The sequence below is a fragment of the Schistocerca nitens genome, chromosome 2 (assembly GCF_023898315.1).
Source record: "Schistocerca nitens isolate TAMUIC-IGC-003100 chromosome 2, iqSchNite1.1, whole genome shotgun sequence".
Lineage (NCBI taxonomy): Eukaryota > Metazoa > Arthropoda > Insecta > Orthoptera > Acrididae > Schistocerca > Schistocerca nitens.
Window position 1 is genome coordinate 849,883,607 of NC_064615.1, and position 13,107 is coordinate 849,896,713.

The 13,107-nt window shown below is 45.7% G+C and overlaps 1 protein-coding gene across 1 annotated transcript in view; it reads right to left on the reverse strand.

The window, feature by feature from the left end:
- Window positions 1–6,543: 6,543 nt before the first annotated feature.
- The window catches only part of LOC126235387 (protein NDNF), a 265,282-nt gene continuing 258,718 nt past the window's right edge, over window positions 6,544–13,107 (reverse strand). Inside the window, exon 7 of the mRNA XM_049944109.1 lies at window positions 6,544–6,552. Within this exon, the coding sequence (XP_049800066.1) occupies window positions 6,544–6,552 (9 nt within the window). The remainder of the gene's footprint in view (window positions 6,553–13,107) is intronic.

Below are 13,107 nucleotides of genomic sequence, written 5' to 3' on the forward strand. Positions count from 1 at the left end.
TTTGAATTGCTCTGCGAAGCTTCTTTAGAGTTGCACAGTAGGCATCTGAGTTGATTGTCGTTCCTCGTGGCATAAAGTCCACTAGCAAAACACCGCGCCGGTCCCAGAACACAGTTGCCATAATCTTGCGCTTTGAAAGCGTCTGTTTGGCTTTGACCTTGACGGGTGAGGTTGTGTGTCGCCATTCCATCGATTGTCGCTTGCTTTCGGGAGTGATATGGGATACCCATGTTTCATCTCCAGTGACAATTTGACTCAACATGTCATCCCCTTCTTCCTCGTAACGAATCAAAAAGTCCAATGAAGTGGCAAACCTCTTCCCTTTGTGGTCCTCTGTGAGGAGTCTGGGTACCCACCGAGAACACAGTTTCTTAAAGTTTAGGTTTTCAGACACAGTTTTGTACAAAACCGATCTTGAAACTTGTGGAAATTCCAAAGAAAGAGTGGAAATTGTGAATCTTCTGTCCTCACGAATCTTTGTTTCGACTGCAGCCACCAAATCATGAGTGATCACAGAGGGCCGGCCTGAGCGTTCTTCGTCATGGACGTTTTGACGGCCATTTTTAAACTCTCTAACCCATTGACGCACTTTACCTTCACTCATTGCATTCAAGCCATAAACTTCTGTTAACTGACGATGAATTTCTGCAGCTGATAGGCTTCTCGCGGTCAGAAAACGTATCACTGACCGTATCTCACACGCGGCGGGCGATTCAATAATCGTAAACATTATAAAGTAGCACAGCAATGCGTACACGTCAGCTACAGAGCTGCAACTTGCATCAGTGTGAACGGGAAGGATGCCGGCAAATGGCGCGGTGGCTTGTTGCGGCGTCCGCGCGAACTACGGGACTATACGCGCGAACGGCCTTTACTTAAAAAACAATCCTCGTATGATTTATGTTGTCTGTGCTCTCATACTGTTCTATCATGTTGTGTATGTTTCCATATGCAGGGGCCTGAAGATGACAGCATGTTGTTGTCGAAACTGGTAGCAAGTGTTAAGAAAAGTAAACGACATTAGATTCGCATGCAGCCGCTGGTTTTCTTATTGTTGTTCAAGTAAAAACTGAACCGTCTAGGACACTACTGGGCAGCTCATGATGTCGCTAAGATTTTGTCGTTCGGTGCTTCGTTGTGTGGTAGTACGAAGAGGAGAGCTGCGAATATGTCCAGCGGTTTCCGATTAGAGATACGGAGGGAGATGTGTGCCTACCTGTTGGTGGCGGTCTCCCCTTCGCGGCAGGTGCTGGAGAGGGGCTGGGTGGCGGGCGCGCGGCGCAGAGCGCACTGGTTGGGGCGCGGCGCCAGCTCGTCGTCGGCGTGCGCTCGCTCGCGCACGCTGAGGCAGTAGCGCAGCGGCTGGGCGCCGGAGGCGGCGCTGGGCGACGGCAGCCAGCCCACGGTGACCGAGCGGCAGCGCCGCAGCGACTCGTACTCGTGCAGCTGCGGCCGCGGCGGCAGCTCCACCAGCGGGAACCGCTCCGGCCGCGTCGTCGCCAGCACCTGCCACCAGTCGTTTACGCCTGCGTTGAAGAAATCGCTCCGGGACGAAGGCAGATTGAAGTTAACGTCCCGTCGATGACGAGGTCATTAGCGACAGACAGCAAGCTCGGATTAACGGACGTGCCGTTTCAAAGGAACCATATTTGCATTTACCTTCAGTAATTTTGGGAAATCATGAAGACATACAAGAGGGTTGCATTAATTACTGGTTACCTACACTACTGGCCGTTACAATTTCTACACCAAGAAGAAATGCAGATGATAAACGGGCATTCATTGGACAAATATACACTCCTGGAAACGGAAAAAAGAACACATTGACACCGGTGTGTCAGACCCACCATACTTGCTCCGGACACTGCGAGAGGGCTGTACAAGCAATGATCACACGCACGGCACAGCGGACACACCAGGAACCGCGGTGTTGGCCGTCGAATGGCGCTAGCTGCGCAGCATTTGTGCACCGCCGCCGTCAGTGTCAGCCAGTTTGCCGTGGCATACGGAGCTCCATCGCAGTCTTTAACACTGGTAGCATGCCGCGACAGCGTGGACGTGAACCGTATGTGCAGTTGACGGACTTTGAGCGAGGGCGTATAGTGGGCATGCGGGAGGCCGGGTGGACGTACCGCCGAATTGCTCAACACGTGGGGCGTGAGGTCTCCACAGTACATCGATGTTGTCGCCAGTGGTCGGCGGAAGGTGCACGTGCCCGTCGACCTGGGACCGGACCGCAGCGACGCACGGATGCACGCCAAGACCGTAGGATCCTACGCAGTGCCGTAGGGGACCGCACCGCCACTTCCCAGCAAATTAGGGACACTGTTGCTCCTGGGGTATCGGCGAGGACCATTCGCAACCGTCTCCATGAAGCTGGGCTACGGTCCCGCACACCGTTAGGCCGTCTTCCGCTCACGCCCCAACATCGTGCAGCCCGCCTCCAGTGGTGTCGCGACAGGCGTGAATGGAGGGACGAATGGAGACGTGTCGTCTTCAGCGATGAGAGTCGCTTCTGCCTTGGTGCCAATGATGGTCGTATGCGTGTTTGGCGCCGTGCAGGTGAGCGCCACAATCAGGACTGCATACGACCGAGACACACAGGGCCAACACCCGGCATCATGGTGTGGGGAGCGATCTCCTACACTGGCCGTACACCACTGGTGATCGTCGAGGGGACACTGAATAGTGCACGGTACATCCAAACCGTCATCGAACCCATCGTTCTACCATTCCTAGACCGGCAAGGGAACTTGCTGTTCCAACAGGACAATGCACGTCCGCATGTATCCCGTGCCATCCAACGTGCTCTAGAAGGTGTAAGTCAACTACCCTGGCCAGCAAGATCTCCGGATCTGTCCCCCATTGAGCATGTTTGGGACTGGATGAAGCGTCGTCTCACGCGGTCTGCACGTCCAGCACGAACGCTGGTCCAACTGAGGCGCCAGGTGGAAATGGCATGGCAAGCCGTTCCACAGGACTACATCCAGCATCTCTACGATCGTCTCCATGGGAGAATAGCAGCCTGCATTGCTGCGAAAGGTGGATATACACTGTACTAGTGCCGACATTGTGCATGCTCTGTTGCCTGTGTCGATGTGCCTGTGGTTCTGTCAGTGTGATCATGTGATGTATCTGACCCCAGGAATGTGTCAATAAAGTTTCCCCTTCCTGGGACAATGAATTCACGGTGTTCTTATTTCAATTTCCAGGAGTGTATTATATTACAACTGTAATGCGATTACATATTCACGCAGTTTGGGTGCATAGATCCTGAGAAATCAGTACCCCGAACAACCACCTCTGGCCATAATAACGGCCTTGACACGCCTGGGGATTGAGTCAAACAGAGCTTGGATGGTGTGTACAGGTACAGCTGCCCATGCAGCTTCAACACGATACCACAGTTCATCAAGAGTAGTGACTGGCGTATTGTGGCGAGCCAGTTGCTCGGCAACCATTGACCAGTTGGTGAGAGATCTGGAGAATGTACTGGTCAGGGCAACAGTCGAACATTTTCTGTATCCAGAAAGACCCGTACAGGACCTGCAACATGCGGTCGCGTATTATCCTGCTGAAATGTAGGGTTTCGCAGCGATCGAATGAAGGGTAGAGCCACGGGGCGTAACATATATGAAATGTAACGTCCACTGTTCAAAGTGCTGTCAATGCGTACAAGAGGTGACCGAGACGTGTATCCAATGGCAACCCATACCATCACGCCGGGTGATACGCCAGTACGGCGATGACGAATACACGCTTCCAATGGGCGTTCACCGCGATGTCGCCAGACACGTATGCGACCATCATGATGCTGTAAACAGAACCTGGATTCATCCGAAAAAATGACGTTTTGCCACTCGTGCACCCAGGATCGTCGTTGAGTACCCCATCGCAGGCGCTCCTGTCTGTGATGCAGCGTCAAGGGTAACCGCAGCCATGGTCTCCGAGCTGATAGTCCATGCTGCTGCAAACGTCGTCGAACTGTTCGTGCAGATGGTTGTTGTCTTGCAAACGTCCCCATCTGCTGACTCAGGGATCGAGACGAGGCTGCACGATCCGTTACAGCCATGCGAATAAGATGCCTGTCATCTCGACTGCTAGTGATACGACGCCGTTGGGATCCAGCACGGCGTTCCGTATTACCCTCATGAACCCACCGATTCGATGTTCTGCTAACAGTCATTCGATCTCGACCAACGCGAGCAGCAATGTGCCAAGACGATAAACCGAAATCACGAAAGGCTTCCATCCGACCTTAGTGAAAGTCGGAATTGTGATGGTACGCATTTCTCCTCCTTACATGAGGCATCACAACAACGTTTCACCAGGCAATGCAGGTCAACTGCTGTTTGTGTATGAGAAATCGGTTGAAAACTTTCCTCATGTCAGCACGTGTGAATGCTCTGAAAAACTAATCATTTGCATATCACAGCATCTTCTTCCTGTAGGTTAAATTTCGCGTCTGTAGCACGTCATCTTCGTGGTGTAGCAATTTTAATGGCCAGTAGTGTAATTTTGAGGCAAACGACCAATTTAAAAATTCAGTATACCAGAGTTAAAAGGAGGGTACATTCTGGAAGTGACCATCATCTGGTGAAGAGCAAAATTTATATCCTCTATACTTTTAGTAGTGCCGAACATAAGAAGTCGCAATATGCAGACCAGCCTGAGATCGTAAGGTATAACTTGGACAGATGAAGGGAAATTAAACATTTACATTAACAGCGAGTGGCAAAAAAGTTGTAGAGTGCAGAGAGAACAGTAGAAGACGAATATGAGCATACAGGGTGTTTCCGTAAGAGCGTGCAAAAATTTAACAGGACGTAGAAGATGCTCCACTGAACAATTTGTGGTAGAGAATCTGGGGTCGGAGAAAAAGGAGATAAAAGGAATAAAATCACATTACTTTCTACTTTTTTAATTTACATTAGTAACAGTTAGCAAATACCATAATTGATACAACGAACGTACCATTGTCACTGTATCTTACAAACTGTACTGGAACTGACGGCCATCAGCCTCAAAGCAAGCACGACATCGGCGAACAAGTTTCTGACGCACCTTGGAAAATATCCCTGGCGTCTTTCGAATCACATCACAGGCATCTACAATTGTGGCAACCAATTCCATCTCCATATCCATTGATGTCTCATACACAGGAGACTTTAGATATCCTCATAGGAAATAACCATGGGGATTTAGGTCAGGTGACCTCGCAGGCCATGGAATAGGACCTTCCCTTCCAATACCAGGAAATACTGTACCGGTACTGCTGCATCGTATTGTACTGTACGTCTCTGAGTAGCATTGAGTAACGAACTGGTCTGTCGTTGATTCATAGCACGTTCTGTCACGGGACAATGTAAATACGATACAACAGAGCTACCTTACGGACAAGTAAAGTAAACAAAACCTGCATCGTATCTTCCTGGTAATCTGGCTCGTCCTCCTTGTTTCCTTGCAGAAAATAAGGAATATGCATACAAATAAACAGCACCGTACGTGTAAACTTATACGCATGTTAGTTGTAAATAAGGAAAACAGTAATGCTAGACAAAGCGGTAGACAAGTTTACTTCCATATCTTCTTAAGCTAGCTTCTCCGACCCCAGCTCCATGCCTCAAATTGTTCAGTGGAGCGTTTCCTGTGTCCTGTTACATTTTTGCACGCTCTGACGGAAGCACTCTGTATAAAGAAGGCCGTAGATGAAGCAGCGAAAGAAGCGCTTTGAGACTATGAGAAGAAGAAGAAAGTAGTTTGGTGGGATACAGAAACAGCAGAGATAATTTTAAGGAAAATGAAGCTTATTCGACTTTCCTGAATGTGAATGGCCGTTAAGCTAGAGATACAGTCAGGATAATAAGTAGAGAAGTAAAAACGGGAAGTGTGAAAAAGGAAAAACAAGTTGTGGGAAGAAAGATTTGAATATGAATGATGATGGATGGGTCTCGTAGTGCTGAGCCATGGAAAACAATCAGGTCAATGCGAGTGTCAACTAATGAAAAATTGCGTCATAATAATACTAGTCGTAGTCAATGGACAAAGTATTTTAAGGATTTATTCCAGGAAAATCGGCCTGAATTTTCACATAAATGTGAGGTGAGAATGCAACAGGAGGAATTTTGGCGTTTAGATATAAAAGTTCTTTAACGTGCTCTGAGTAAGGTGAAGAAGGCACCACGATATGAATCAAGAAATCCAGAGTGGTCCAGCAAAATTGTTGGAGATGCTAAGGAGGCTGTTTGAAAGAATATTAAATACAGAAGATGTTCCAACGGAATGAAAAACATCTTACACAAGACCGGTGGATAAGAAAGGGTCACGTAGTGATCCAAATAATTATAGGGGATTGGCAGTGATCCCTTTCTTTCAAAGATTATACTCGGAGGTAGGGAAAGATCTGGTAGAGAAAGAGGCAAGTCACAAGCATCAAGAAGAGTAAGAGGATTCCAAGCTGGAAGAACGGTAATGGACAACATCTTCACAATGAAACTAATATGTGAAAGACGTGCAAAAGTTCGACTGGGGACGCACGTTGCATTAATTGACCTAGAGAAAGCACACAAAAATGTACCCACCAAAAAACTGTGGGAAAAGTTGACGGAGACAGAGCTAGATCGAAGATTGCTAAAGGCTGTTATGAAACTGAATGAAAATAACGCAGCGAGAACAAGTATTGCGAATAGCTGGACACAAGAATTCGAGATGAATAAGGATCTGCGAGAGTGATGTGGGCTGTCACCGATCCTTTTTAAGCTGTATCTAGGAATAATACTGCAGCCTAGGCATAGAAAATGCCACGTTATAGGAGTGGCAGCAGAGGACAGCAGGACATTTAACCCATGTTTTTCTGATGACCAGATTGTACTAGCAGAAGATGAAGATCATCTGAGCTGTATGACAAGAAAACTTAAAGAGGAATACAGTAAGGATGGCAGAAGATGAAGATATGAACATGAAGAAGTGTGAGTACCTGACTGTTGGAACGGGAAAAGCAAATACTTTGGAGATAGATGAAGAAGTAATTGTAGGTGTGGAAAAGGCAAAACATATTGGGGTATTATTTGATAAACAGGGCAGAAGCAATGACGAAATCACTAGTAGGATTAATAAAGGATGAGCTGTAACAAGGGCAATGAACTCTGTGGAATAAAAGGAAAAGAAGAACTACGAAGAAAGGAATATATAAGACTACAGTCCAGAGTGTAATTTAGTGTGGATCAGAAGACTGAGACGTTAGCAGAAGAGGTAAGAATAAACTGCTTGGCACTGAAATGGATTACGTAAGACGAAGCTCAGACTGTACTAGGATGGATAGGATAAGAAATGATGTAATCCGACAAAGGATGAATATGAATAGGGATATCTGTGATGACTTCCTCCAAAAAAACTGACGTAGTTTGTTCATGTGAATAGGATAAAAGAAGATAGGATACTAAATAGGATACTACCATACAGCGGAGGAAAGGTGTTCTCCACGACGCAACTGGCAAAATGATGTGGAGGAGGAAATGCAAGCAAGGAATGTGAACGTTGAGGAAAGTCAAGACAGAAGAAGAGGCCGACTGGGGGGCGGAGAAGCGACACCTACCGTAGAAGAAGAAGAAGAAGAAGAAGAAGAAGAAGAAGATGAAGGAGGAGGAGGAGGATGAGGAGGAGGAAGAGAAGGAGGAAATTTTAAACTCAACTCTGGATTGACGAGCCCATTGTGCCAACCACTGCGTCACTTCGATATGTAAATTGCACTGGCGTAACCCTCTGACGACTAGCGTTCTTTCCAAAAACACTAGTCCATATTCACGAGAAATGTCGAAAGCCACAAGGCAACATTTAGAAGCTGGATTGAAGAAAGGCAAAGTTACAATTACTCCATGTGTATATTTAGGGAAACCTTTTGACGGTGTTTACTAGACTACGCTCTTCAATATTATGAAGGTAGCAAGGAGGAGAATGTTTCCTACAACTTATGCAGGAGCCATACTGCAGTTATGAGGTTCGAAGCACATGAAAGGGAAGTAGTAGTTAAAAACAGAGTGATCTACAGTTGTAGCCTACCCTAACATTATTCAGTCTGCACAGTGAGGAAGCTATGAAGCAAATCAAGGACAAACTGAGAAAAGGAACTGATATGTCTGCCGCAGGTGGCACGGGAAAAACAACTAACTCCGCCTGACAGGCCTCGGAAGGTACAACGGTACGAACCAGTCGCCGTGTCATCCTCAGCCGATAGGCGTCACTGGATACTGATATGGAGGGCATGTAGCCTTTACATACCTATCCAGTCGTTATCAGTTTTCGTAACTGGAGCCGCTACTTCTCAGTGAAGTAGCCACCTCTACTGGCCTCACAAAGACTGAGTGTACCACACTTGTCAACAGTACATGGCCTATTTCGACAGCGACCCACCAGAGTGCTAGCCAAGCCAAACAGTGCTTAACTTCGGTGATCTAACAGGAACCGGTGTTACCAGTCCGGCAAGGCCGTTGGCTACAGGAGAGGTAACATGGTACAAAATGAATGTGAAGTTTATTGTAACACACATGAATAGTCTTCTGCTACTGGAGTTAGTTTGGAACACAAGAACTGAAAGCAAATCACTTCTTAAATACTGAAAGAACAATAATAGTATCTGAAGTTGGAAGGCCTCTAATCGTCAATTTCAAAAATCCAGTTTCCATAGAGTACGCATACCATGAAGCTGGAATGTACATGGAAAACTTAAAGTCCCAAGGGGCCAAGTAAACATTGAAGTTCCGAAGGGATAGTCAAACATTTAAGTCCAGTACATTACTGATAAAAAACAAAGACAAATATTACGATGTCAAGTTACTGGTCATGTCGTTGGAGGTCACGTATCTTTGATGTAGAGATCGCAACTGGTGTAGGTCCATCGCTGGCAGTTCCTTGAGGCGAAGGTCAATGTAGATAGCGGCGTCGTCATAGCAGAGGTTCCAGAGTGAGATCCTAATTGTGGGAATGCTTTCTGAATTGGCGCCTGTCCCAGGAAAGTTACTTTGTGCAAGCTGGTCGAGCATAGAGTGCGTGCTCAGCTACATACAGCCCGGGTGCCAGGATACTGAAGGTACTACTTCTGATCACATGGCCCATGGACGAGAAAAGGTCCATAGGGTCAGTGACCTTTTGCGGCGTTTCGGTTGCCACCTCCTTGTTTGTCGTTTGAAGAGCTTTCCCCAGCAAAGTCCTTGCCTGCATAACTTGTCTGTGTTGTTGGTTGCTGGCTAAGTAGGGGCAAGGCCTAGACACAGCAGGAATTAATGTTAGAGGAGAAGAAATAAGAACTCTGAGGTTTGCACATGACATTGAAATTCTGTCAGAGACAGTGAGGGACTCTGAAGAGCAGCTGGATTGAATGAATAATGTCTTGAAATGGAATTATAAGACGAAAATCAACAGAAGTAAAACATAGGTAATTCATTATAATCAAATTAAATCAGGGTTTGAGGAGCCACTTAGATTCGGAAACGAGACACTAAAAAAAGTAGATGGGTGTTGTTACGTAGGTAGCAAAATAACTGACGATGGAAAATTAGGATATTAACTGCATACTGGCAACAACAAGAAAACCATTTCTGAAAAAGAGAAACTTCCTAACATCGTGTGCAAATTTGAGTGCTTGGAACTATTTTCCAAAGATTTTTGTCTGAAATATAGCCTTGCACGGAAGTGACGAGTTGACAATAAACAGTTCAAACAAGAGTAGAATAAAAGCTTTTGATTTGTGGTCTTAGAGGAAGATTATATGGGCAGACAGGATAACTAATTAGGAGGTACTGAGTGGAATAATGGGCACTTACGTGGTATGCTGATGAAGAGGATTGGAGACACTCAAACAAGAACTGTAGTGCTTAAATTTGCACAATTGGAAGTCACTGTATTTCTTTTTCTATTTTCTGTAGGACTCAGTAACAAATTTTTACTTGCGAGCAGATCTTCAGAAAATACAGTGGATAAATTAACACCGAACTACAAACATGGATTTTAAAAATCGTATCTCTTCTATGTGACAAAGTATTTTTTAAAAATAAAATATGGTCTGACCATGGATCAGCATATGGTATAGGTATTATAGACAAGATACGTTCGCTCCAGGCAAATGCCGGGATGGTTCCTTTCAAAGGGCACGGGCGATTTCCTTCCCCGTCCTTCCCTAATCCGATGAGACCGATGACCGCGCTGTCTGGTCTCCTTCCCCAAACCAACCAACCAAGATACGTTGCTATTTTAACGAAAAGACCATTTGTGCATGCACACAGGTTTACTCGATCTCTACCCGCTAACTTTCGGAGATTGTACTGGCATACTTTCCGAGTATTTTGGTGTAAGAGACGCGTGGTCTCAGGTGGCTCGTTACAGAGTAGTTGCATGTCTTTCGATTTCTTACCCCTTGTATCGGCACTGCATTGAAGGAATCCGCACAACAGTGAAAATATCGGCGGTATGCTATGTGTCTTGTTTGAAAGCAAACTTGTTGCATTCACTCACGTTAATACCCGAGCACGATATTGTTGCGCTTGAACTGCCACGACCGTTATCGGAAAAATTCGGTGGCGCTACATTAAACAAGTACAGTGGTGACTAAGGAAAATGCACCGCACTGTCAAAGTTTTCAAGACGGATGTGAGTATACTATCAAGTTAATAAGTGTATCCTGTGAAACATCACAGTAAAAACTCACGACAAGCCGACCGAAGCGGCCTCACTCCCATGTGCAGTAATATTGCCCTCAACTAATACTTGCTGTTGCCAACATTGATGGCCACTTCACTCTCCGGCCTCAAGCTTGCATGAAGAATTTCTCAGTTCTGTCTCGGTTTTGTTTTTTCGGTGTGATACAAGACTGTATGAATAGGTTTACTGATGAAGAATCGGCCGACATGCATCTCGTCCATGGGTTCACCGAATGTAATGGAAAAACGGCACAATGACTTTATGTTCAGCTATTCCCACAGCGACGGCAACCACATAGCAGTAGTTTTACAACTGCATATAGGCGCTCACTAAGAACCAGAGCCTCTCACTTTACTACTTTCGGATGATATTTCAATGCTGTGGAAGTGTTTTCACAGAAACACAGATAATTCTGGTATCAAGGCAAATAAATCATAATTATATTATTATTCTGTAATGAGCTACCAGAGACCACTGGTTCCCTATACCAAAATACTCAGAAAATATCTTTGAAGAGCCTTCGAAATATTGCCGGTAGAGTTCTGGTTCACCCTGTGCAGGTGACAGTGAGTTGTACGCAGCTTCTACTTGAACTGCTAGGTCCACATGTGCACGTCCGCTATATGTGACTTACAAACGTGGAAACAATATTTTATGCGTCAATAATTCACACAAGCGCACGTCAAGACATTAACAGCGAGCCGGCGCATGACTCGTTATTTGAACGTTGATGTTGGTCTTAGACACGAGTGACATCTTCAGGTAGGTATAAATGCTGTTCTGGTGCGTGTGTCAGGATATGTTATCAGCCTTGGCATTTAATTCGGAATTGCGCAATAATTGAAATTTTCCATTTTTGCCTCTTACATGCCACAGTTGTATACTGAGTAAGATGCACTTCAAGGGAACTGAGTGTTCATCACAACTTACCTAACATCATAACTTACGTAACAAAAAAACAAATTTTTTAAGGTGAAAATGCAAGGCAGTTTTTCATATTAGGACAGAGTACACATCATAAAAGAAGGAAAAGCTGGATATAAACTTTAGAAAAACTAGAACCAGTGTCGTATCGTAAGTAAGAGAGAATATTGTAGAGCGTATGCTCTTCTTCCAGCAATAGGATACTTTGTTTACGTTGCTGGCCATTTGCATGGTGGCTTCGACGCGGCTCGGACAAGGCTGCACAGCACAACAATGCGGACTTAGGGAGCGAGTTAACGAGAACTCGGGATGCATGTAGGCTGTGACACAGTGAATAGGTAATTCACGGGTATGCTGGGTGCCAATTTCACAGATTTCTGGTTGGGTCCAAATTGCACTGGGTGCAGTTTAGATATATGCGTGTGCGGGAAGAGAGAGGTCAAGGCTTCACTACACTAACCTTGTTCATACGGATCTAAATTACAGTGGCTGTGCAGAAATGAAGAGGTTCGCACAGGATGCGTAGACTACATTGGAGGGCTGCATAATGTGGTCTTCGGACTGACGGCCGAAGCAACCCACGTGTGAGAAACGGAACGCTGGTCCCATGTACGAAAAAAATACGTCAGAGAACCAAACAATTGACTAACAGCTTCTCAACACAGCAGCAGAGCACAGAATAAGCAAGACAGGCCACAGGCGTTGCCAATCAAGCTATGGGACCAGGACACTGCGACCACCTAGTTTTCTTTCTTTTATTGTCTTATGATCGCCTTCCATGAAGGGAGCCCAAGATAAACATATAACAGAAAGCATGGGTTTGTTTTGAAGGTCTGTTTCGTAAGTGTAAGAAGCTACAACCACTGTGACGATACAATGTGATACATACTTTATACAGAGTGATGTTTAAGATTGCTTCTGTGCATGTTGGACCGTGTCAGTAACAGAGGGCGGAGTGGTGGTATCAGGTGCTACGTCATCAGTCACAGGCTAAGCGTTTTCCCACACTGATGAGCAGTACTCGAGTACAGGTCGAACGAGTGTTTTGTAAGCCATCTCCTTTGTTGATGGACTACATTTTCTAAGGACTCTCCGAATGACTCTCAACCTGGCACCTGCCTTACTAACAATTAATTTTATATGGTCATTCCACTTCATATTGTTCCGTACGCATACTCCCAGATATTTTACAGAAATAACTGCTACCAGTGTTTGTTCTGCTATCGTGAGGCCCAGCTCGCACATACCGAGTCTTAAATATCTCTCTATAAAATCCGTAGCACACTGTACGGTCACTGTGGTTGTAGCATCTTACAACCTCAAGAGAGATCTAAAAACAAACGGATGCTTTCTGTTATGAGTTCCTCCTGAACTGAGAAAATGTCACTTTAGGAAAACCGTAAGACCTCTTATCTGGGCGACTGAAAAATTCTGTAACTCGAGAGTTCCACTACCAATGTTTGTAGCTATACCCTATCAAGATTTCACTAA